We start from the raw sequence: 25,660 nt of genomic DNA, 5'->3' as shown, positions 1-25,660 counted from the left end.
ACAGGGGACAAGTGTCCTCTGGGCATGGCCATTGCACCCAGTGCCATGAAGGGGGGGCCATTTCAGGGCCCCTAATGGCACTTAAATGTTTTTTTTAAATACTTACCTATAGTTATCCTACTTACCTGGGATGGGGGTCCCCGATCCTCTGGTGTCCCTCTGGTGTGGGTGGAGGTGTTCCTGATGTTTATGATGGGCACCTGTGGGCTCTTTCCATGGTGTACTACTAACGCCTGCTCTGACCCAGGTGTTAAATAATGGCGCTAAACAGGCTTAGTGCCATTATTTAGACCCAACCTCCTGCCGTGCATCTTTTTTGCAGGGAGGATAAATAAGGCACTAGGTGCTTAGAGTAATTTTTTGGACGGGAATGCCTACCTTGCATCTCATTGACGGAAGGTGGTTTCACGTATCCAAAAAATGACGTTAACGCCAATATTTTGCCGCGAGACAGATCTAGCGCTAAAATACAAATATGGATAAAGCTTGCAATGAATTTGCATTGTAAAAAATGACGCAAATTCAGAACAGAGTATAAATATGCCCCTATTTTTATCAGAAGGCCTAGGGGAATGCTGAGTGGAAGAACGTTTGTGGCTCGCCCCAAATTCATGTACTTTCCATTACAGAAATTTGAGAAAAATGTTTAATCAAAGTTTGAAGTTTGGAAGTGATTCTGGGTAAAACAACCTGGTACGATCCACACAAGTCATCCCATCCTGAATTTATCCAGGAGTCTAGTTTTCATTATTGTACAGGTTTGCTAGGTTCCCCTAGGAGCCGGCTGAGCTAAGACTCAAAATCCACAGCCACCCACTTTGAAAAAAACTGTTCAGTTTTTGAGTGGAGAATTGTGATGTATCCATGTTACATTTTGGGCCATTTTCAATGGCAGGCACCAGGTCAACCAGCACAAGTGAGGTACATGTTTATCAGAAGACACATGGGAGCATGGAACAGTAGAATATTTTTCATTATCCATTAGAGTTTGCTGCATTTGTGCCTTACAAATGTAAGCCAGTGTGTAAGACAGAAGACATTTTGAAAAATACCCTCTAAATCATATGCTCGTATGGGTACCCACAAATTCCGAGATGCACAAATAATTGCTGATCCTAAACTCTATAAATTGTACCCATTTCAGAAGTACATAGGTTACTTGATACCTTTTTTCCACTCTACATATTTCACCATAAGAATTGGTCTGTACTCAGTACACAATGAAAAACCACTGTACGGTGCAGCTCAGTTTTTGGCTCTGGGTATCTCGGGTTCTTGGAGAAACTACAAGCCCTATATATCCCCACAACCAAAAGGGTCTAATAAACATAATGGTACATTGCTTCATGACAGAAAGTTACAGATGAAAACATTGTGACAAATGGCTGATTTTGTTTCCTGCTTGTTTTCAATATTTATATATTTTAATAGTTAGTTATTTTAGGAAAACCTGAGGAATTTACAAATATGACCCTTGGTGAATTCAAAATGTGTTTCTACTTTTCTGAAATCTACAACTTTCCATGATCACCCATGGGTTTCACACTGGTTTGCACCACAAACGCAAAGTAGGTTGAAAGCAGAATGAATAGGAAAAATGGGCTACCTCTTTGAAGAATAACAAAACTGTGGTAAAAAATTAGGTGTTTAAACTCAGCTCTGCGTGTTCCTGAAAGGTGGAAAGATGGTCACTTTAGCAGATTAAACTGTCCATTAACACAATTTTTATGGAAATAAAGACACTTTTATAATGAGCACTTTTTTCGTATTTTTCCCCCAAAATTCACAATTTAGGTATGTTTTGCTATTTTTTCGGTCTTCTCCAGGAGAATCCACATACCCTGGGTATCTTTAGAATCCCTAGGATATTGGAAAAAAGAAACCAATTTGGTGTGGATATCTTATGCGGACAAAACGTTATGGAGGCCTATTCATGAAGTAATCGCTGTCTGGCAACCTAGCAGCGAAAGGTTTAATAAATAAAATGATACCAGAATGACAAATGTCAAATCAGTATAACCAAAGATATGCAATTTCAGGGTCTTTCAGTAATAATTGTGCATAGATGCAGATAAGCGCCACTTGAGGTCAACTGTGGTAGGGAAAAGTCAGAAGTATGGGCTAACTGCCATGGAGCATTAATTAGATACAGGGACCGAGTTACTTCTGTTAAAGAGTTACCTTCTGAGTCCGGTGCAAAAGATTCAGTTGGCAGCAGAAGGGGCTGTGAGGAGCAGGTAGAGAGTTGTACGCTGTTGTCGCTGTAGACAGTCGGGGGTCATGGATGGTCGTTGCTGTTGTTTTCCTACAACTGTCATTGCTGTATTGCAAAGTATGGCTCTCGCTTAGCTCGTCATTGTTGACAGTCGCTGTAGAGTGAAGAATAGATCTCACTAAAGCTTTGTGTTGTTGGTCATCACGGGTTGTAGAGTCGTGGCACATACTGACTTGTTCGTGGTAGCGAAGAGCTCAAAGTTCAGGAGTTCACCTTTTCGTGTACGAGGAGTACACTTTGATGTTAGCAAAGGGTCCAGCACCTGGGGAGAGACCTCTTGGAGATCAGGCACTCCCTCCAGCAGAGGCCAGCAGTGCTCAAGCAGGTCCAAGCAGGTTCTGTTACAGACAGGTTATCTGGGCAGCTGCAGGGAGGTCTCTGAAGCAGTTGTATCCCTGTAGCTCAAAGAGGAGGACAGCCAACTGACCTTTGAAGTCACTATGGTTAGCCTCAGATAAAGATAAGTACATCCAGTCTTCCTTCTTAGATAGCAAGGCTGCCCTCATGCAGCAGGGCAGTCCTCTGGCAGCAGAGCAATCCTTCTTCTGAAACTTCTGAGCAACTCTGGTGGCTACTTATTTCTACCAGATCGCTGACACAACATTGTGGTAAACAATGCTGTTGACAAAAATATTGTGTCAAAACATTGCTTGCCACAATATTGTGCTTCTGTGCTTATTATAATAAGTGCAGAAATATTGAAAAAATATTATTGATACTAATAATATTTTTAGAAATAGAGAATATATACTTGAAATATAAAAACAATATTGGTATTTTTATTATAGAGTTTAAAGTAGTAAATGTTACATATTTTAATATATAAATTAATATAATGTAAATTAAATACATTATATATATATATATATATATATATATATATATATATATATATAATAATTAAGAGACATCACCCAGCCCCCCTTGCCTGTGGCCAATAGAAAGCTAAAGGTTCTAAAGGATTTGATGTATGCCTTTTTCAAGAGACTTGGGCCATAGCTCGTGACCACAGGGTGGGGTTCACAACGTTTAGCACAGAAGCAACTCCTTCACCAATGGGGCAGCCAGGAGGTGAGGGGTCTTATAATATGGGTGAACATCAACTTACATTGGACTACTAATAAAATGGGTGCTAGCTCCAGAGGCCTACTTGTGGTGAAATGATCAAACACAAAGGGGGTGCAATCCACCCTCGTTAATAACTACAATATATTTCAGCATCAGGCATCCCCTACTGGATCAGTCCTGGATGACTTTTTAGATAGGGTAGAGGGTTATGATTTTTTTTTATCGTTGGCAGGAGACCTAAACACAACATATGAACCTTTGGAGCCATTGGCAAATGTTTTGAGGAGGAAAAAGTGTAGTGAGGAATCCCGGGATCGGGCAACACGAGTCCAGCTAGAAACACAAAGTTGCTCGAGAATTTATTATATTCTATTAGACTTGCCATCCTTGCGACACATGAATGATATGAAGATAATCGATAAGTACGACAGCAACCACAATGCTTTAGCTGTAGATTTAGACTATGGCCCTCATTATGGCCCCGGCGGACGGCATTAATATGGAGGAAAGTACTGCTAACAGGCTGGCGGTACTTTACTCCATATTAAGACATAAGCCAAACCGCCAATGTACCACCCGACCGCCACAGCAGTAACAACCGCCGGGCTGGGGACTTCACTCACCAGCCCGGCGGCTGTCATCTGCCCGCCTGCGGGATTATGACCGCCGCCTACAGTCATGGTTTTCGTGTCACCTTACCGCCACGAAAACCATGGTGGTAGGCACTATCAGTGATAGGGAATTCCTTCCCTGTCAATGATAGGGGACTTCCCCGCCCCCCTCCACAGGTTTCCTCCCACCCCCTTCCTCTCCAGACCCCCCCTTCATACATGCACCTTCATTCACACACACACGCATATACACATACATTCCCACATTCATTCTCATAATACGGCCACCGGCGGTCTACTGGTGTGGCGCTGCTGCTGGCACCAGTGGCACCTTATTGCCATCCACCGACATGGCCACAGATGGATTTCCGGCATCCTTATGGTGGAAATCCGGCTCTGGTCATAATCCGGTGGACGGCTGGTAGTGTATGAAGTAAAGAAAGATGCATGGTTTAACAGATCCTGTAAGGCAGCAAGGAAAGATCTGATGGGAGAATTAAAATTAGCTTGTAGAAATGCAGTGGCCAGTAAAAGGAAGCTATAACCAAAGTCCAAAAAAAAGCTACAAGGAATCAGAAGGAATGTCAATGGAGAGATCTACTTATTGCAGCTAAAACCAAGGGCAGTAAGATGTTCTGGCACATTGTGGCGAAGGGTGTTAGGACACAGACTACCTTGATTAGGAGGTTCATGCGGGAATATGCTGCTGGTTTTGGTTTTGAAGTTTCAACTGTACACTTGATTTTTGAACCCCATTTTGGATGAATCATGCTGCTTCTAGGAATGGGGGATTACTCCTATGGAATCCAGGATGCTCTGTCTTTTGAGCTAATTTGGATCCTGGCCACCTAATCAGTCTTATCAGGGAGCCTTCGGTGATTTATGTTTCTCTTCTGTATTCAATCTGGCTTATGGTTATTCTTTCTTTGGAATGAAAAGTACTGGATGGCACAGCTGCATCCTTTTGTGTCTTATTGCATCTTGTGCCCTGAAGAAGTGGGGATTCCTCAAAACATGGGTTGGTACTTAAGTACTGTTCGAAATGGGGTTTCTAGTTGGCAGTCGGTTTACACTAACCAAGTAGGGACTCTCATTCTAGTCAGGGTAAGGGAGCCATACGCCTAAGATCACTCCAGCTCACCCCCTTGGTAGCTTGGCACAAGCAGTCAGCCTTATCTTAGAGGCAATGTGCTAGGTATTTGTCCCTACACACAGTAACACAGTGAAAACAGCAGAAATGGACACCACACTATTTAGAAAAATGGACAACATTTATCTAATTAAAACAAGACCGAAATGACAAAAACTCCAACCTACACAATTAAAGATATCACTGTTTAAAGTTAAAAGAGTCTTAATCCATAAAACTCAATGGTTGCATTGTTTTAACACAAAGTACCTGGTATGCGTTAAAAATAAAACCACAGGACAGGTGATGTATCAGAAAAGCAAGCGATGTGCTGATTCCTTACTCGCAAAAGAGGCCGTGCACCGATTCTTTCCCCGAAGGTAGGCGATGTGTCGATTCCTTTCCTGCAAGAGAATGATGTATCGATTTCCAGACATGCAGCTTCCGGTCCGTGTGGTGATGTTGAAGATTTCATGCTCAGGGATGATTCGTGGAAAATCCAGACGCACAGAATGATGGATCTGCCCTGAAGTAGGCGATGCATCTATTTTGCAGTCGCGAGACAGGCGCTGCATCAATTTTTCTGCTGCAACAGCTCCCATGTATGGATTTTCACTCAGGTTACCAGCTTCCACTTCCAAGGGCCCAGGGACTGGGTTTGGCACCACTTGGGAACTCAGGATCCCGAGCAGAGGAGCCCGGGCACTGGTAGATAAAGTCTTTGATGTCCCTGAGACTTCATAATAGGAGGCAAGCTCAGTTCAAGCTATTGGAGAAACTTCACAAGCAGGATAGACAGCAAAGTCTAGTCTTTGTCCTCTCCAAAGCAGAAGCAGCAACTGCAGGCCATCCCAGCAATGAACACAGCAATGGGGCATTACTCCTCCTCAGAGCTCTTCAGCTCTTCTCCTTAGAAGAGTCTCCCATTGATCCAGAAGTGTTCTGAAGTTGTGGGGTCAGCAGTCCAATACTGATACTCATGTTTGCCTTTGAAGTAGGTAAATTTCAAAGGAAAGTCTTTGAAGTGCACAAGACCCTGCCTTCCCCCATCCTGGTCCCAGACACACTCTATGGGGTTGAAGACTGCATTGTGTGAGGACAGGCACAGCCCTAATCAAGTGCAGGTGTCAGCTCCTCCCACCACTCTAGCCCAGGAAGACTAAACAGTATATGCAGAACATACCTCAGCTCCCTTTGTGTGACTGTCTAGAGTTCACATGCAGCCCATCTGTCAGTCTGGCCCAGACGTGTATGTAGTAGCTAGGAAGAGGCACAGAATGGTTAAGCAAGAAAATAGCCACTTTCTGAATGTGGTATTTTCAAACATACGATTTAAAAACCAACTTCACCAAAAGATGTATTTTTTAAATTGAGAGTTAAGAGACCCTAAACTCCATATCTCTACCTGCTAATGAATGGGAAACTGAACTTAAAAGATATTTCCAGGCAATCCCTATGTTACCCAATGGGAGAGATATTCCTTGCAATACAGAAAATTGAACTTTAGCAATATTTCAAAATCATGAAAATGTAAACATACCAGTACACGTCCTACCTTTTAAATACACTGCAGCCAGCTCATGGGGCTACCTTGGGATCTACCTTAGGGGTGATGTACCTGTTAAAAGGAAAGGTTTGGGCCTGGCAAGTGGGTGCATTTTTCAGGTCGAACGGGCAGTTTAAAACTGCACACACAGACACTGCAGTGGCAGGTCTGAGACATGTTTACAGGGCTCCATATGTGGGTGGCACAATCAGTGCTGCAGGCGTGATAGTCACATTTTACTAGGGACTTACTGGTAAATCAAACTTGCCAGTCATGGATAAACCAATCACCAATACAAGTTAGACAGACAGCATATGAACTTTAGCACTGGTTATCAGTGGTAAAGTGCCCAGAGACCTAAAGCCAACATAAACAGGTCAGAAAAAATAGGAGGAAGGTTAGGCAAAATGTTTGGGGATGACCCTTCAAAAAAGGCCAGGTCCAACACTTCATAACTGCACTAAGAAAAATATCCATTGCATAACATACATTTGTGTGTATGAAATCTGCATTCAAAAAGAATAACAATAGTCATAAACCAAAAAAAAACAACAATTATTTACTGTTATAATGAATAAAAATATTCTCAAGATTTTATACATTTTAATATAAATATATTCATATAAATATATTGCAAATTATTATTATTAATAAATCAATATGAAAAATCAATGGCCTTCAAAAGAAGCAGGATGCATTGAAATTTCAGGGTGCCGCTAGACAGTGCTCATGGGACACATCCATGCACAGTTTGGGGGAAAAATGAAAAAATACCTGAGCAGAAGAGCGATGTCAAAACAATTAGACCACAGACCTCCTTGGTAGAGAGTTACTAATGTTGTAACAACTGGCGGTTACATGGTTAACCTTTCACAGGAACACACAACTGCATATTTGACAGTGCTGCGTTACAGGTACCATAATTTAATCACATCAACAATACATTATCAAGTGTATTAAGCATACCGTTTTCTAACACACCATGTTTATACAATGACAAACTGAGATATCAATATGATTACAATTATACATGTGAATAATTATTTATAAATGTATATTTATGAATCCCTATCGACGCATTGAGTGTATCAAATGATATATTTTTTATCATCTCTGGATGGGGTACTGTTAATAAGGCTGAAACGAGTCTCTTCAAAGTAATGGTAAATACATGAACAATCAATACATGTGGGGCTCAATTACCAACAAAGGTAGCAATATATTAATTGGACACTACAATATATAAGTAAATCAAGAATTAGATAAAGGACATAGCCAATCATGCTGATATCACTTTAGTTGTTGATGTCCTTAGCAATACTTGTAAGCAGAATACGATACATTTAAATACTGAACCAGTCAGGATGGAATGAGCTAATTCTTGCTAATGCTTAATAATAGGTATAGGATTATTCAAAAACCATCAGCCTATTCCAGAACTAGAGAATGGGCTTAGTAGGCATCATATGAAGAGTAGTCTATTAGCTGTAGGAAAGAAAAATGTGAGGAAAATAGTTTTTTAACCTCGAGCTCTATTTGACAGAAGGGTTTGCGCAGGATGTTGACACATTACCTAAGTGAACATTTACTGACAGAGTAGAATCCAGCCATATTACTGGCCAGCAATGTAAACATAATTGGCTTCGCAAGTCTAGGCGGTTTGCTAATTGAAGAGAAATAAGGAAGCAATATCCGTTTACAATAATTTTCTGCAATAGTTAGAAAAATGAACTGGAAAAACGGTCTGCTTTTCAGAGTTTGCAGTCCAGGACTTAAGGGGTCGATTCGGATTTCAATCTGCCTGCAACGTTTGGTACTCCGTTTTTGGGGACAGGCCAATGGACTGTCTGGCACTTCATGTCGGTACAGCTCTCGTGAAACATATGGAAAGCCTGTCAGAAGCTGACCTATAAGAGGATTTCTGCAGAGTCAGGGTCAACTTACTTTTAAGCGTCCTCCAAGGATGGAGAAGGAGAAAACGGAGGATTTGTGCGGAGCCAGGGTCTACTTACTTTTAAGTATTAAAAAACTGTATCCTCCATGGAAGGATAACGAGAAAACCTAGCCGCTCCAATATTTGGCATCATCTAGTGGTATCACTGTATTTACCTGCCTTTTCATTAGTAAACCGGTAGGTTCACCTTATAACTAATGTTTATATTTTTGCAGGACTGTGGGGTCCTCACCCTTGCCTTACGAGGGTTTTCAACTGTTGTTTGTGTGATCCAAAACCTCGTGACGAGCTACATGACTTAACATTGTTATGAGGCTTTTAATAATGATATGAAAGCTGCAGACTGTATTATTACCAGAAATGGGAAAAGCTATGATTGGTGTAGGTGACTAGTATACTGAGCTTGCCAGTTAGTGGGAACTTTAGTGTCAAACTGTCATTTTAGCATGTGTACGTAATAGTGTAGCTGAAGTGTTAAAATAGTGTATATCATTACAAATTCTTCCAGGACAGCCAGGGAGAGTGAGTCTGAATGTGCTCTACAAGCAAATAAACACTGTCTACACCTAGGCATCGCAAATCAAGGATCTTCGCCTCTCTCTTTCTCTCTCTTACACACCCACACACACTCGGTCTCTCTCTCTCTCTCTCTCTCTCTCTCTCTCACTCTCTTCCTATAATTGACAACTATTTGTGGAGCTCACTATGACAAAATAACAGGGCATAGCCTACTCTCCTAACCCACTTGGAATTGTCTAACAGTTGGTTATTAGTAGGTGGAAGTGTTTAAGAGCAGCTAGCAATAATACCACAATCACTAATAAATACCGTCAAGCCAGTAAATTAACCCTTTCTCAACCCATGGTAGCTCAGCAAAACTGCAGTCAGCTTTAACTAGGAGACAGGTATGTGAAAAGCATTTTATAACATCAAAACAGTAAATAAGTGAAGCACACACCATCATAAACATGCAATACCAATTTATAAAAATATAGAATATATTTATCTTCAAAATAACACAACAACAAAAATCCAATGTAGGGAATCAAAAATCTGAATTTTGAAAGGCTAAATAAAAAATTGTGCATTCTAGCGCCAAAAAGCTTAAAGCGCCACTTGAGGCTATCTGGTTGCATTGGACCGGGACAAAGTCAAAGTTTTAAGCCGAATCCGATGGAGTTTGGATTGGACAGGCTAAGGGCTAGGTCCTGGTCAAAAGATTACCTAAGACTTTTTGTTGGAACTTTTCTCTCATTTGACGGACTCATCAGTGGGTCCTCGGGCTTCTCGGATCGAGGCTTTGATTCAATGATGGTGGCCTGCTGCATCACGATGCCTCGGTGATCATCTGGACGTCTTTGTCCTTGACATCATGGAGCTCCGTAGCTTTCAGTAGAACAAACCATCATGGTCAGGTTGACTCACAAGTTGACAATGGCAGCTTGACTTTTGATGTTGAGCCAGTCTCCTCCTGAAGCTTTTCTGAAAAATTATGCAGAAAGTTTCCAAACTTTGAGATCTTGGTTTTTGTTGGTTCCTTTAGGGAAAATAAGGGTCCAGTAGCACCAGCCTAGGGTTCAGAGACTTTGAATTGTTTCTTTGGGGCTAGGACTCAATTTTCCCACAATGCACCTGCACATTGCAGGAACAATCCAGTTGCAGCTGGTCAGTGGCATGATCCTCTCTTTGGCTTGGCAGTTGGCTTCTTCCAGCTCTGTTGTACCCGTAGCTGATTAGGGAGTCCACCTCTTTTCCTTTTAATCAGGCACAGTTCTTCCTTTGTGGAACCTTGTGAGTGCAGCAGGTGCATCATTCCTGAGTGCCAGCCTTCTGTGGTGCAGTTCAAGGGTCCAGAACGGCAGCCCTTCTTCTTCTTTTGTTCTAGAAAGTGAGGAGCTCCTGCAGCTTTCCTAAATTTATCCTCCATTCTGGACTGGGAGGAGGGGAGGCACCCTCACCAATAGGGGTAAATCTACCCATCTCTGCTATTACCACTTCCTGCAAAGTGTGGCATATTTGTGACTCAGAAATCACTATTCTCCCAAAAATCTAAATGGAGAAAATCTCTCCTTGGTGTGTGTCTGTATAACCCACTCCAAAGGTGTGGCTAACAACTGACTGCATTACCCTTCCAGACCCTCTCCTAATCTAATTAGGGGAGTTCCATCTGACTGGGGATCAAGGAAGTCCTGCCTTTGTAAAGCAGCTAAATGTTTGTAAACACTGACTTATTGCCTACATTTAAAAATACTGTAAAGTGCACCAGTATTTACAAACACGGCCCAATACTCATTTTCAAGGGGAAATTTATTAAATATACGTTCTGATGAGTGACACATTATGCCCTGTAATTACAATATTGCTAAGGCAATGATGCCCTTGTACAGATTGGTCATTTGCACATTTTGCACACCGGCATTCCTAAATCCCCTGTAATGCATTGTAATGGCACTGTCCCTAAAAGTAGGTGATCATAAATACTGAAAGAAAGATAAGTCACACCACATGAGACTTGCAACAGTGCACTTTCCTACCTGTGAAATGTAGTTATATGCAGCTTCAAGCAGGTATTGATGAAGGCTCTTGTCCTGTTTCTTCAATGTTACAGATGCTTTCACTGGTCCAGACAGAGGGAAAGGGATATCACTGCTTGTATCACTGTAGGACATTTCAGAACATAGTTGCCATCCAAACAACTTTGACACTAGAAAAATAAAAAGGTATTAAAATGTTGAATATTATAATCATGAATGGATTAGGTACAGACTTGAAAAACAAACTGCTTAAGAGTGCTAAAAAGCAAAATAAAGATCAAGACAATACGCAGGCACATTAGAAAGACAAAAGACATATTGTATTGTACTGTATTGTAATAGTATTTATATAGCGCTTACTACCCCTGACGAGGTGTTGAATTACTTTTCCGCAAGTAGCACGCTACTCTGGAACCCAAAAGAAATTAGTGGTTGATTAGTACCGGGAAATATAAGTACAGTTTTAGTATACAGTTTTAGTATTATTATGAGTTAATTTGAGCCCCGGATATGTGAGTGTTAGTTGGATTGACTGGGGTAATGGAGGAGTGGAGGAGGGAAGAATACAGAAGTGTTAATTGGGAGTTTATGGTAATAGGATTTAGGCTTGGGATGAGTAAGAGGGGGATGGAGGAGGGAGGAGTCTGTGGAAATGGTTAGGGAGATCATAGTAGCAGAAGGGGTTTTGGATGAGTGAAAGGTGATATAAATGAGGGAAATTTAGTAGGGTTGTTTGGGAGATCATGGTAGTAAAGTGAGGTTTGGGTGAGTTAGATGTGGAAGAGGAAGTAAGAGCTTAGGCAGGGTTATTTAGGAGATGAAAGTAGTAGAATGGATTTGGGATGAGTCAGAGCGGGAATGGAGGATAGATTGATAGAGACATGACACATGGTGATGGGTAGACAAAGTGTGATATAAAATGAGGACAGGGATTCATAAGTATCTAACATAACTTATCTAGGAGCTATGCAATGCCCTATGAACATGTTAAGCATAGAATAACATACATATATATATATATACACACACACACATACATTCACACATGAATACACACACATATGCACACATATACGTACATACATATACATATTTAAACCATGAGTAAATATACATTAGTTAAACAGGTTTAAAGAGTATGTGTATAGTTTATTGTTATGACATAGTAGTGATACATATTTCCTAAAGAACTATACATATCTAGAATATTCACATACTCAGATAAAAAATATTTATCAACACAGGCATCTGCAGTCTATAGCTGTTTGAATATGGTGGTTATGAAGGAAAGAGACAACTCTTGAGTAGTCTTCTGAAGACAAAATAGTTATCTGTGGATCTTATAGTTGGGGGTAATGAATTCCATAGTTTGGCTGCTTGAATGGAGAAGGATGTACCACCTATAGTCTTTTTCTTGTTTGGTGGTGTTCTAAGGTGAGGTGCCAATCTTGGGCAGAGGTTTGTTTGTTGAATGTATTTGGTAATTTTGTTTCTGATAAATAGTGGTCCTGTTCCATGTATAGCTTCGTGTGTGATACAAAGCGGCTTGAATGTGCATCTTCTGGCAACAGGTAACCAGTGTAGTGCTCTAAAGGCAGGGGAGATGTGGGCATGTGGCTTTACATGTAATAGTAGCCTGGCTGCGGAGTTCTGAATACGTTGTAGTTTTTTCATAAAAGATAAAGATGATCCATGGTAGAGGCCATTGGCATAATCCAGTTTGGATAGTACAAGCGAGATAGTAGCCTGCACCTTGTGTGGAAATCCGAGGTGGGGGAAGATGCGTCGTAAAGTCTTCAAGGAGATGAAGCTTGTTCGTGCTAATTTGTTCACTTGGGCATTCATAGTTAACTTGGAGTCCATGGTGATTCCAAGATTTTTAACTTCCTTGGATAATTGAAGAGGTGGTCCGAGATCGTCAGGCCAGGTGCACAATGGGTCATAATTTTTCCAGTCACCACCTATTTCTGTTTTGGAGGCATTTAGTTTCAGATGGCTCCAAGTCATCCACTGATCAACGGCTCTGAGGCAACTGAAGATTAGTGAGTTTTCAATGTTTTGGGGGCATTCTAATTTAAGTAGTATTTGTGTGTCATCTGCATAGATGTAGCATGTGAGATGAAAATCATTGATCAGTTCTGGTAATGATATCATCTAGATGTGAAAAGCAAAGGTGATATGATTGATCCTTGGGGGACCCCTGCTTTTGTGAGGTATGGTTTGGATGAGAAGGGGGGAGAATAGATGATATTAGTTCTTTTTTTTAAGGTAGGATGTAATCCAGTCAAGAGCAGTCCCTTCTATGCCGGCCTTGTGGAGTCTTTGAATTAGGGTGTCATGGTGAACCGTACCAAAGGCAGCCAAGAGGTCCAAGAGAAGTAGTGCAGCAACTCCACTGCGGCCGACTGTGTTTTTAAGATCATCCCACATTGCTATGAGTGCCGATTCAGTGCCTCTTCCTGGGCGCAATACAGTTTGGAAGTCTGAAAGTATAGAATTGTCTTCAATGAATTGTGACATCTGGGTGAATGCTGCTCTTTCTATCAGTTTGCTCAGGAAAGGTCCATTTGTGATTGGTCTGTAGTTGTTGGGGTCTTGCGGGTCTAGGTTTGTTTTCTTTAATAATGGCCGTAAGTATGCCTTTTTCAGGTCTACAGGAAAAGTTCCTGTAGTTAAAGAGTTGTTGATGATTCTTTTTACAGGTGTGGCAGCAGAAGTAGATAAAAGAATGTTCTTGAAGATGTGTGGTGGGCAAGGGTCAGCAGGGCAACCGGAAGGTCTGCATGCTTTGACCAATTCCATAAATTCACCTTGTGATATTTGTTTGAAGGACTGTAGAGGCTGGGTTGGTTTATTCTTACAGGGTATTTTAGGAAAGGGGTTGCTGCTGATGGTTTTCTTCTGTTTTAAATAGGAGTCCAATGTGTCTGCCTTGGTTGTGTAATGAGTTGCCAGTTTGTTGGTGAAATCTTGAGTAGTGGGAGGACTTCCTTCCATGCATGTAGGTTTTCAAAATTCATTGAGAATTTTATACAGTTCTTTGGTTGCAGTTTTAACATTTTGAATTCCATCTGAATAGTACCTTTTCTTAGCTTTTGTGATTGATGATTTGTATATTTTGTTAAGTTTGTGTAGCTGCAGTTTGTCTCGACTGTTGTTTGTTTTGAGCCAGGTCCACTGAAACTTTCTGATTTGTTGCTTTATCTTGTTAGGTTCTGAGTTTCTCCAAGGTGTTGTTTTTCTTTTTTCCTGTTCAGTTATTCTGAGTGGTATTAGGATATCAAAAGCATCCTGTAGCCACTCATACAGTTTTGGAACAGAATTATTTGTATCTAGATCTGTGTTGGCTGTTAGTTGTGTTTCTAAGTCATCAAAATTGAGTTTGCTCCAAGGTCGATAGGTGCATGTATGTAAGTAGTTGTGAAGCGTGTTGATTTATGGTGTTTTATGTCAGAAAGTTATCAAATGGTGGTATGACCATGTGATTGGTGGGATGCTATGAACTGTAACTAGTTCAGGCTTAGAAACAATGACATCAAGGATGTGTCCAACGATGTGTGTGGGAGTTTGCACTATCTGATGTAGGTTCAATGCGACTAGGCCAGTGGTGATAGCTTTTGGATAGGGCATATTGGGTTTGTCAAACCAAATGTTTAGATACCCAAGAATGCATAGGTTTGAGTATAATGTAATAAAGTTTGAGACTGTATTTAGCAAAGCGTTTGGGAATGTAGAGTTGTTAGGTGGAGATCTGTAAAGGAGGAGAAAGTGACAGGAGGAAGTTGGAGTAGGGTGGCATCTGGTGACTAGGGCTTCACAACCCTGTATGGAAATGTTGTCGGTTTTACTGAGATTTATTGCCTTTTTGAATATAACTAGTCCACCTCCTCTCTTGCCTATATGGTTTTGTGTGATGGTTTGATAGTCCGGAGGAAGGGCTTCATGCAATACTGGGGCCATATCATCTCCCAACCATGATTCTGTTATGAATAGTAAGTCAGGTTGTGTGTCTGTGAGCAGGTCGTAGATGTGGTGCTTGTTTTTTGAGAGTGACCGAGCATTTATGAGCTGGCAGTTTAAAAAAAGTGTGTTAGTGGCAGTGTTGTTTTTTTTTATGAGAGTTGGATGTGGCTAAACAAGGAAGGGATTGAGAAAGAACAATTGTATTGGCTGATCTAGCATACCGAGGTAGGACAGAGTTAAATATATCAATACACGTTAAAAGTTCCCTTATGTAACGTTAATTTTAATCTTGAGATCCACTTGTCCAGTCCTTGTACTTCAAATGCTCTTTGACCTGTGTAAGAAGAATGCATTCTTTCAAACAACTACATGACTAGGGATAAATTCACAAGTTCTGCCAGCTTACTTATGTTAGAGTAATTTGTATAGCACACATTCTGCCATGAGCATGGCCTTGAGATTCTAATAAAGTCTAGTTACCCTGAGGAACTTGTTTTCTCCGATCTATAAGTAGGCTGCGGTGTATTTGTGGTTCATTTACCATTTCCAGTAATCATGTTTTAATCATTGATATGTCAGAAGACTGTGATAGATAGGTGAATGTGCTTGGCAGCTGTGGGTCCTCGCAGATTGGTGGCTTCTGATTTGAGCAGCACGCTACCTCTTGCTCAGCTGATCTGCCAGAGGAGTGCTCAGAGCATATGGTGTCTTTGACAGATCAGCTGATTTGACCTATGAGTAAACTTCAGAGCCCCTGCGAATCTGAGGGACTTGATATCATGGTCCAAACCAAACTATTGTTGTTGCCTCATTCTGGAAAGTTTGAGTCTGATGTATGTGTCTCTTGAAGGAAATGTGTAGCTAAAGGCTAAACGCTGAATCCTGCCAGTTCTCTTGGTGAAAAGGGGATTTGAATGTGGAAATGATCGTTTGAACAGCACCAGTTTCAGCACTTCACAAGTCTTTTACTGATTGAACTTGTTTTATTCACTGGTTATGCTGATTTCTCATTCTTGTCATTATATGACATCATGTGATCTCTTATTGATGAAAATGTTGAAGTTCACTAAGCCCACAACTTTCTCTGGTTTACCCCTTGGCCTGTTTAGAATTGACCAAGTTGAAAGGGAAGTATGGCAATTTCTCAGCACAGGCATGACTTGATGATAACATAGTACGGACTATTATGACTTCAGTCCACTTCAAATCAACTTCATAATAGAAACTGCCATGTACATTGTGCATCACTAATGTTCGAATAATCAGAAGCTGTCCGCTTATTAGGTGAACCTTCATGTTTTACTTTCTGTGGTTTTAATTTGTCCCTTTGCAGTACTTATACCTTATAATTTATCTCCTAATTTAAGAAACACATTCTTATTGGAATTGCTATGGTGCCCTTTTTAACTGGCTCATGCGGGTTGCATAATAAAATTCTATGCTGCTGTCACACTTTATCAGATTAAGCTGATACTCCTTATTGATCAGTAGTAACTTGCATACAGTGTGAGTCAGTGTTTGTGCACTTACATTCAGTATTTATCCTGTTGGCATTTGGTTTGTGTCCTTTATTAATAGCTAACCTTTGCCGGGTATCTAAGTTAAGCTGTGTAGTGTACTTTCTATTACTTCGGTTTATGATACATTTCTAATTTGTGGAACATGTCTTTTGATTTCCTAATCTGCTTGGCCAGATTCGGACTTATCTTTCTTGTATCCTTCGAGCGTGCATTTTTCACTATATATTTTTCTCACGCTTCTTCCATTTCTAAATGCCTAAACAAGGCGTGTTTTAACTCCGTTATATCCCTCTACCTATTAACAATCTAAAATGATAATTTTTAAGTACAAGATTATGAGAGAATATTCTGAAACACTAATCTGTTACCAATTATACTGCAGTCAGAATGTCACTATGATCTGCTCTACTAAATGTCTGTCTGAAATTCTAAAATATCTATCTCTGAAAAGCAAAAGATAAAGACCCAAATCCTCACTTCCATGATTTTCTGTGGTTCTCTGACGATCTTTTAGAAGTAGGGAAATCTTTATGAGGGGTGGAAAATAAATCGACATAATGTTACAGTCATTACATGAGAAATATTTTCAATACATAGGCCACTAACAGTAAATCTGTTACTACTAAAGTATCATCTAAAACATTTTTTTCAAAGGAGTAACATTGGCTGCTAATCCTCCGACACCCATACAGTTTATGATCTTTCAACTGAATCAGAAGACTTTGCTAAATTGTCATTGCCACGCCTTACTGATGCACAGAACTTAAATCTCACTGGTAAATCCAACATTAGGTGGCCTCATGTTGATGACTGTAGTCCTCATATTGAAAGTAGTTATTCAACACGAGTCTACAAACATAACCAATCCCATAACAGTTTTACATAGAATTTTCCAATGTTAGTGGGGTTGAATAACTCAAAGTTTTTCCAAAACTTCGATGGGAACTATCTTTACCCTTCCACCAGACAAAGGTAAATGTATCTGAATGCAGTTGATTTAACAGACAAGAAGTAAACTCCAGGTGAACAGGTAAAATAATAGCAACCAAATGGGTTGGGCATACTTTGCCAAGACACTCTGTGAAAGGTGCAGTAAACTGTTGCAAAGTACTAATGGGCAACTGGGCTAAAACTATACTGTGGATCCCAGCATGAGTTGTTTTCAAACTTGTAACCATCATTATCTGTAACCGGATGTTTTGTGGCTGCCTTAGTTCATTAAGTATACAAGTAGCACTCAGTGCTGTAGCCAGCACACTGCTTCTTAGAAGAGCTGGAAACAACTTCAAGTCTCTTTGAATACCACCACAAGCATCTTGGAGGTGTTTTCAGGGATAAAAATGTCACGATTGTTCAGTGACTTAAATACTCACAGCGGGCATCTGCAGTGTTTTGTTGGTCAAGAGATCGAACCAAGAAAAGCTAAACTCGCCCATGGTTAGTACATGGAGCACACAACATTGGGTAAAAGACTGGTGTTATGCAAACAACAATTTGAACCCAGCTTAAATTGTGTGCAGTATTCATCGTTAATTAACTATCATTGCTTTGGTATAAGATTGAGTTCTGTTTTTTTGAGAATTAAATAATGTTCTTTGATAGAGATAAGCTGATAGCAGGGATCAGTGAGTTGAGCACTAGCTGCTGAAACAATTGGTGATCTCCAATTCACAAGTTCACATTCCATCACAGCTGAGAGCTTTTAACTTATCTGTGGCTAATAAACAGAGTACCAATAACTCAGTAATAGGTTCCGTCTTCTATGGTGAATTGTAATTGTATTTGCTAATTTTGTGTGGTAAAGCAGTACCTACACAAATTTTATTATATGATGTGTGATGTACCTTCATTTCTTGGGAATACATTGCCTAGTCAGACACAAATCTGTAATTTATAGAGACCTATACATGCAGATTTAAATTGCTGGGATACAAAAAAATTTTGCAATCTTAGCTCTTTAATTTCGCAGAACAATATCTATGAAATATAAATAATATGAATTGAATTACATAGTAATACATATAATGCTGTTTAGGGTTTTTCTGACATCCTGGTTATAAGGCATTGAGAGTGCTGTGTACTGTATAAATGTAGTTATTCATTCAGGGCATGATTCACAAAGGTAAACTTACACATAAAATTATAAGATAGTCCTATCATTTTATGTGCAGAGGCTCCACAGTCTTAAAGATAATAATAGTAAGATACATTTGGGAATAGAGAACAATTGTCAACTTACACAAATGAGAGTCCGCCAGCCCAGTCATTGGTCTCTAAATGTTTCTAAATCTCACCAGAACTGCGATTATAGGCTTTTAGCTTGCAATAATCCTGTATCATGTGTTATTCTCCATGGGTTAGTTTGGTTTAGTACGGCACTGTTGGACCTGGCCCTTTTTGCAGGGGCCTCCCTAAATGTTTTGTCTTTCACCCTCCTATTTCTTCTAATCTCCTGTTGTTGGGTCTAGGACTCTGAGCACTTTACCACTGCTGACCAGTGCTAAAGGCAGGTGCTCTCCCTTCTAAAGTTGGTATGATTGTCGTACACCTAATTGGCATATTTAATTTTCCTGTAAGTCCCTTGTACAGTGGTATCTCTATACCCAAGGCCTGTAAATTAAATGCTATTAGTGGGCCTGCAGCACAGTTTGTGCCACCCACAGAAGTAGCTTTTCCAACCAGTCTCAAGCATGCTAGCACAGGGCCTGCATGCATAGTTTACTACCACGGGGACCTGGCATCTAAATTTACTTGCCAGGCCAGGAACTCACCTTTTACTACATGTAAGTCACCCTAAGGTAGGCCCTAGCTAGCCATCTGGGCAGGGTTCTATGTATGTATAAGGCAGGACATGTACCTGGTTGTGTGGCCTGTACTGGTATTTGACAAACAGCCTATTTGGTTTCTCACTGCTGTGAGTGCTGCCTTGCTCATAGGAATGCATAGGAAATGTCCTGCCGTATGTCTATGGGGTATTGCCTGATCCATGAGGAGTAGTGTAGGCATGTTTGGTATGGTTGTAATGGTAGTGAGAAATGCTGCTTACTGGTGTACGTGTTTTTATTACCATTATAGAAATGCCACTTCTAGAAGGTGAGCATTTCTCTGTGCTTATGACTGGAGTTTTGCAGCTTGACTCCAATCCATGGCTGAGGCAGAAGTGATACCTGGGCTTTGTGCATACTTTTCAGACATCATGTCCACAGGGAGTATAGAGGTGTCACAGAGGTGTATCTGCATATTGAATGGTCTTCCTGGGCTGAGAGAAGGAGAGGCGGGGCACACCTGCATTTATAAAGGCTATGTCCTGGCCTCACACAAAGGGCTTGTTTACCCCCCACTGATGTCTGTAGCCTGTGCTGGAGAAGAGAGAGGAAACTCCTAGTACCATTTATAAGTGGTTTGAACCTCTTCTTTCCCTTTTGTAAAAGGTGTGAAAAACTGAGTATAAGTACAGGGGGGATTTCCCCATTTTGGAGAGACAATGATGAACTACTGAAATGGACACAGGATGCTGCTGTAGGGACTCACCAGGAATCGCCTTGGACTGCTACTGTTGTGCTGTCCTGTGTCCTGCTGGGTCACTAGTAGGAACTGCCACCAACTGCAAACCCTTGTGCTGGCCTGTTTGTCTGGGCCCTGCCACCCTGTGCCCCATTTTTGCTGTCTCCAAGGGCTGGCCCTGCCTTGAAGCCTGGGCAGAAAGAGCGCTTCACTTTTGGGTGGTCAGAAGCACGTCACCAGCATTTTATTCTTTGTAAGAAGAGCATGTTCGGAGTGCTGTCTGTGGGCCCCACAAAGCGCATTCCAAGTGGTGTACCCTTTGGTCAATGGAGTGCGTCTCAAAGAGCTCCGCTGGCTGCTGCCAAGGAATCACCACTGCGATCCGGGCGGGTCGACGAAATCGAAAGGTCGCCTTTCATCTATGCCCCTGGGGGACAGAAGCGCGCAGGAGTGTGCTCCCGGGGCACAGGCAGGAACCATCTATTGTTAAATTACTGCGGCATCCCAGGACTATCATTTCCAAATCACTTACGCATCAGATCGGGTGCAAGTGAGTGATGGAGGGAATGAGCGGCACCAGGAGGGAAGGAAACCTCATCGGACGTCCCTCCTGCTCGCTGGGCCGCACCCGGGGCCTGCCACACTGGTGCAGGGCACTCAGGGGGGATGCCTGGACCCCCGAGGTACGAGAGGCTGCAAGAGCCTCTTTCCTCTCACTCAGCGGTGAGGAAGCCACTACAGAGGCCCCGCCCAGAGGAGGGTTTGTACACGGTGCCCCCATTCAAGGAGGGGCACCCCATGAGCATGGCTCGGTGAGGTGAAGGTAAGTCCCTCTTCCCCAGTTGCTGCATGAAGAGCGTAAGAGCTCCGAAGTGCGTAGGTCCAGCGACCTTCCCAGCCCCCGCGACAGCCGGTCATGGCCTCTGAGGACGATTTGGGCGATTTGCACCCTTTTGGGCATTTTCTTTTCAGGGAGAGGTCTCTCCATTGGAAATGAGGGGGTGCATGCTTCCCCTCTCCCTCTTTCTTTGTGAAATGACTTGCTGGGTGGGAGGGAAACCTCAACACAGGCCCCATCCCTGCAAAAGCCAGTTGTGGGACTCTATTTAACGTGAAAGGTGCGCTGGAGTCCTTCAATGTGGCCCCAGGGACTTGGCCTATGAACAAGCAAGGAATGCTTCATAGTTGTGGGCATTTGTTGATGGTTTGATGACATTTGTGCAATATGCTTTTTACTGTACATTTCATAATACTGTTTGACCTTGTTGGTAACATGTGTTTTCCATAATACGTGCATTCCTAGTGATATTGTTTTCCTGACTACTGCTTATGTTGCAGAATAACCGGCAACTTATATGCTTCATGTGACTACTGCTGGCTTTTGCAAAGTACCAGTAACTGAGTACTCCCTGTAGTAGGTTATTACTGTCATGCTGTGTTTGGGCCAATAAGGTTGTGTACAATACAGAATACAGTTTATTTTAACTGGTGTTGTATTTCATTTGTGGTGAGTGTACTGATTCACGTGTGTTATATGTGTTGTGCAATTGCTTTACACATTGCCTCTGGGATAAGCCTGACTGCTCGTGCCAAGCTACCAAGGGGGTAAGCAGGAGTTATCTTGGGTGAGTAACTCCCTCGTTCTGACTAGAGTGGATGGGTTCTGCCTGGCTTAGGTGCCTACCCTAGCCAACCAGAAACCCCATTTCTAACAGGCACAACAATATATTTTAGCTGAAAAAAGTGTCTTTGAAGCAGCACATGCAACTTTGTAACATACTATCCAAAACAATGAACTAAACAAAACAAAATAAAAACAAAAGTTGGTATTTTGTTTCTAAATTAGTCTGGCTGAGTGATCGCTAGTGAAAATTATTACATTTCAATATGCAGTTAAGTGCGTGTTCTTCTTAGATGAATGGAGTGCTTTGGCATACAGTGCAATTCTTCATTACTGGAATGGATTGTTATTCTGTTTTGTTCCTATTATAGGGACATGTGCTGCTGAGGTAAAATAAAGATCTAATTGGCAGGTTGGAAGGAAAGCAATGTTGACATCTCTACAAGTCCATACTAGAGCTCCAACTTGATCTGAGCATGTTATAGTCAGAAATAAATTAAATGGCACATTTTAAATTATTTTGGGCTACTTACCATCCTCACTGGTGCATAATTTAGTTTCTCTGCGGTCTTTAGGGTTTTGGAGCTTGTCTGTGCCAGCATAAGTAACAAGGTAAAGCTGTGAGCTGCATAGGGAAGAGAACATTGTGTTTACAAAATATGTTATCGAATAATTTTGTCAATTTAAGGCACAGTTGGGGGCCTCATTACATGGTCCCTTTTGTGATGCCCACACCTCCCCTCCAAATTTACCAATACTGAGGGTATCAATAGTTCTTGGCGGACGGAATTATGCAGGATTACATCTGGAACCTTGTGGGTCCCCTTAGTAATGCAGAATTCCAGGAGAAATTGAACCTTCTAAGTCTGTTACACTCTGACATTTTTACTGCTTTCATTAGCTGAAATCTTATAGTGGAGGTAAATGGATCTTTGGTGATGCCATGGATCTCGTAATTTTGATGGGACTAGTATCTTTCATTACCGATTTCATCAGAATTACAGCAGGACTCGTAATTAGGCCCTTAGACTTCCTTAGGTAAAATTTTAGTCATGTGCTACATGACATATTAATGTATATTAGCCAATGGATTGCGACGCTAGAATGATAGCATGCTCCATTTAAACTCTGTATACTAGTTACATGTTAGTGATTCAGTGCAGGGTGATTGAAGATGAGGTGAAAGAAGCTCACACTGGGAGCTGAACTCAACCCCATTTGTCTGGCCCAGGTGGAAGATGGGTACAACAAATTTTGTTTAACACTTATAGGTCAACTTAACTCCATACATCACACATTTGAGAAGTGAAAGTGGCAACAAAATACACCCTCTGTCATTGTTGTTCACCAGTGTGGCTTTCTCGTGTTCCAACGAGTACTTTTTTTCACTGTCAAGAATCACCAGGCCATGAACTGTCACAACAAAGACGGCAAGGGAAGTGGTGAAAGTTGATGCTGACTAGACATTGCTTTGGGAGTGCTAAAATGCGTATGAGCAGATAGTCTTTTTTCATACTACTGACATCTTTCATGCTGCTGAACTGTCTAGGCTGCTGGACAACATGAATAAATGTAATACCATGATTATTTTTTTCTTGGAAGAAGCACACAAAGTTGTTTCATAGGCCTGTTCTATTACTGTAACCAATCTGCCATGTTGTGTTTATCACTTGGGTTTTTGCCACTATTCAGTTTAGAGGGAGGATGCATTGGGGCGACTCTGGCAAGGGTTATTGATCGCTGGGCTTTTTGAACGAGACTTATCAGCTAGTGCCTGGCACAGTGTCTTTGGGTTGATTATTAGTTTGCTAAAAAAAAAACAAGCTAACCTGCTAGCCAAAATTTTAACAATGAGTTTACTTAAGAGTGAATTTGGTTGACATTGGTCATATTACAAAGAAAGAAAAAAACCTGAGGAGGGACAGGTGAAAACATAGGTGCTGGTCAGAGAAGCCAACTGAGGCTTCACTTCTGGTAAATCACCCACCTTCATGCAGTCCACTGAAGAAGCCACCTTTTGCTAAAGAAAACAAAACAGTTTCGGGGCAGAGTGCACACATGAAAATGTAGGTGCAGAGCTGGATTGGTGAATAAACTCTAAGCACAGAGTTTACATTGCCGATCTATTAAAGGTGTTGTGAACATTCTCACAGTTACTAGCCACACAACTATGAAGGAGTTCCTCAGTCTGACAGCTGTTCTAAAGAGGTGCTCCCAAAGGCATGTAGAGTGTCTGATGCTCCATGGGGTGTGGTAGCTAGAGAAAACCGAAAACAACATCAACATAGGCTGATTAACTGCAAAGCCTTTTTTTTTAAATATCAGGGTCTCAATTTATGAAGGATCATGAACAGCAATTGCCAACGATATCTCATATATGACATTTTTCTACTTATGTGTTTATGCACAGAGTCTGCGAAATGTATTTTTGGAATGAAATAGCATTTTTCATTAATGTAAATGCCATCATGTTGTGAAAAGTGGCTTGATTTATTTTAGCAATAGATAATTCACTTTCACTCCCGTATAGTAACTGAATTAAAAATAATTTTGCAGCTGCATTTGACAATTACTTCTATTCTGTTATACCTGAAATCAATAAATTCCATGGAGTCTTCTGGGGTGTTCAGGAAAACCTTGAGCTCTCGCCCCTGTTTCACTTGGATCCCCCCATCCAGACTGGTTGACGTCCTGATACCAGTTATCCATTTCAGGCCAGCTTTTCCCATGGCGCCCACTGTCCCCATTTGGGCTGATATTTGAAGAAGAGCACTGTCATCAAAAAACACAAACATAGCAGAGGTCACATACACTTCAATGGCTAACTCAAAGTGCTGGCATAGTGGGTCATTGAGTTAACAGGCTGTCTCTGTGATCTGCTGGTCAGACGTTTGAATCCCGAAAGCGCCAGCTCAGGCTTCAATCCATCTGATGGTAAAAAAAACACTGAAGTACCATGAAAATGTGTAAAAGCAACACCTGTTTTATGCAGTGCTTAGAAAAGGCATAGGTACATTTGGAAGTGTCATGCAAAAACAAGTCCACCTTAACCACTTTCCCATGATAGGCATTCAAACAATCAAGACTACATTTTACATGGCATTGTAATTTAAAAGAAAAATCCACACGGTCTTGTTTACAAACAGGAAAATATAAATAAAGGACCCAAGATACCCAGCCATAAAATGGCACCCTTGTAGTTTAATTGTGCACAGCATAAGAACTAGGCACATTGGTATAAGGTGAGGTTTTTTGTATGCCGGAGTAATCTCGCATAATTTCCACCACTGTGTGCTATGCTTGTTACTTTAAATTCCCGAAATTACGTCATTATGACTTGCTACGAAATTAAAGACCATTCATTAAAAGATCCTATTGGATGAGAATGGGAACAACACAATCAACACATAATGCAAGTAGCTGAAATTCATGGTACCTGTGTTTTTGTGTTTTTAAAGCAAATACGTCCAAAATACATATGAGGACTCACTTCGCACTAACATAATGATAAAAATTTGATTTTTATTTCGCATACTGATACTTATTTTTTCACAATTTCATGAAATTATACCAATGGGAATTGCATAATATCCTACACTCGTACAATAGGTTTAGTGGCATTACTGTGTGGAGTCAAGTGGCATCTTCTGACTGCCTCCACCTAAGTATTTATGTCGGTTAAACAAAGGGTTGTAGTCGCCTGAACATTAAAACCCGAAAGCCTATTTGAGGGCCTTTTTACTGTCAGAAAATAAACTACTGCAACAAGCAAAGTGCGAATATATCCCTCCCTCTTCAGCTTAACTGACCCGTATGTTGACTGAGTAAACACACCGCACAGGGCTGGCTAACACATCCTGCCAGTTACCACTGCCAAACAGGATGATGAACCTGGCATGTTCTTGGCAGCAGCACCAAACTCAACAACAACTGGT

The 25,660-nt window shown here is 41.2% G+C and overlaps 1 protein-coding gene across 4 annotated transcripts in view; it reads right to left on the bottom strand.

The window, feature by feature from the left end:
- Positions 1 to 25,660, bottom strand: part of LOC138261322 (uncharacterized) — an 888,401-nt gene that overhangs the window by 523,663 nt on the left and 339,078 nt on the right. For all 4 annotated transcript variants that reach the window (XR_011199068.1, XM_069210158.1, XM_069210160.1 and 1 more), the window contains 3 exons: positions 24,315 to 24,497; positions 22,259 to 22,350; positions 11,118 to 11,287 (listed from right to left, as the gene is read on the bottom strand). Coding sequence is in view for 3 of the 4 variants with exons in the window: in XM_069210158.1 (XP_069066259.1) it covers positions 11,118 to 11,287; positions 22,259 to 22,350; positions 24,315 to 24,497 (445 nt within the window). In the remaining variant the exon portion in view is untranslated. The remainder of the gene's footprint in view (positions 1 to 11,117; positions 11,288 to 22,258; positions 22,351 to 24,314; positions 24,498 to 25,660) is intronic.

This window comes from Pleurodeles waltl, chromosome 10 (assembly GCF_031143425.1).
Source record: "Pleurodeles waltl isolate 20211129_DDA chromosome 10, aPleWal1.hap1.20221129, whole genome shotgun sequence".
NCBI classification, from domain to species: Eukaryota; Metazoa; Chordata; class Amphibia; order Caudata; family Salamandridae; genus Pleurodeles; species Pleurodeles waltl.
Note: the sequence above shows the minus strand (reverse complement) of the source record. Positions and strands in the feature narration are given on the sequence as shown.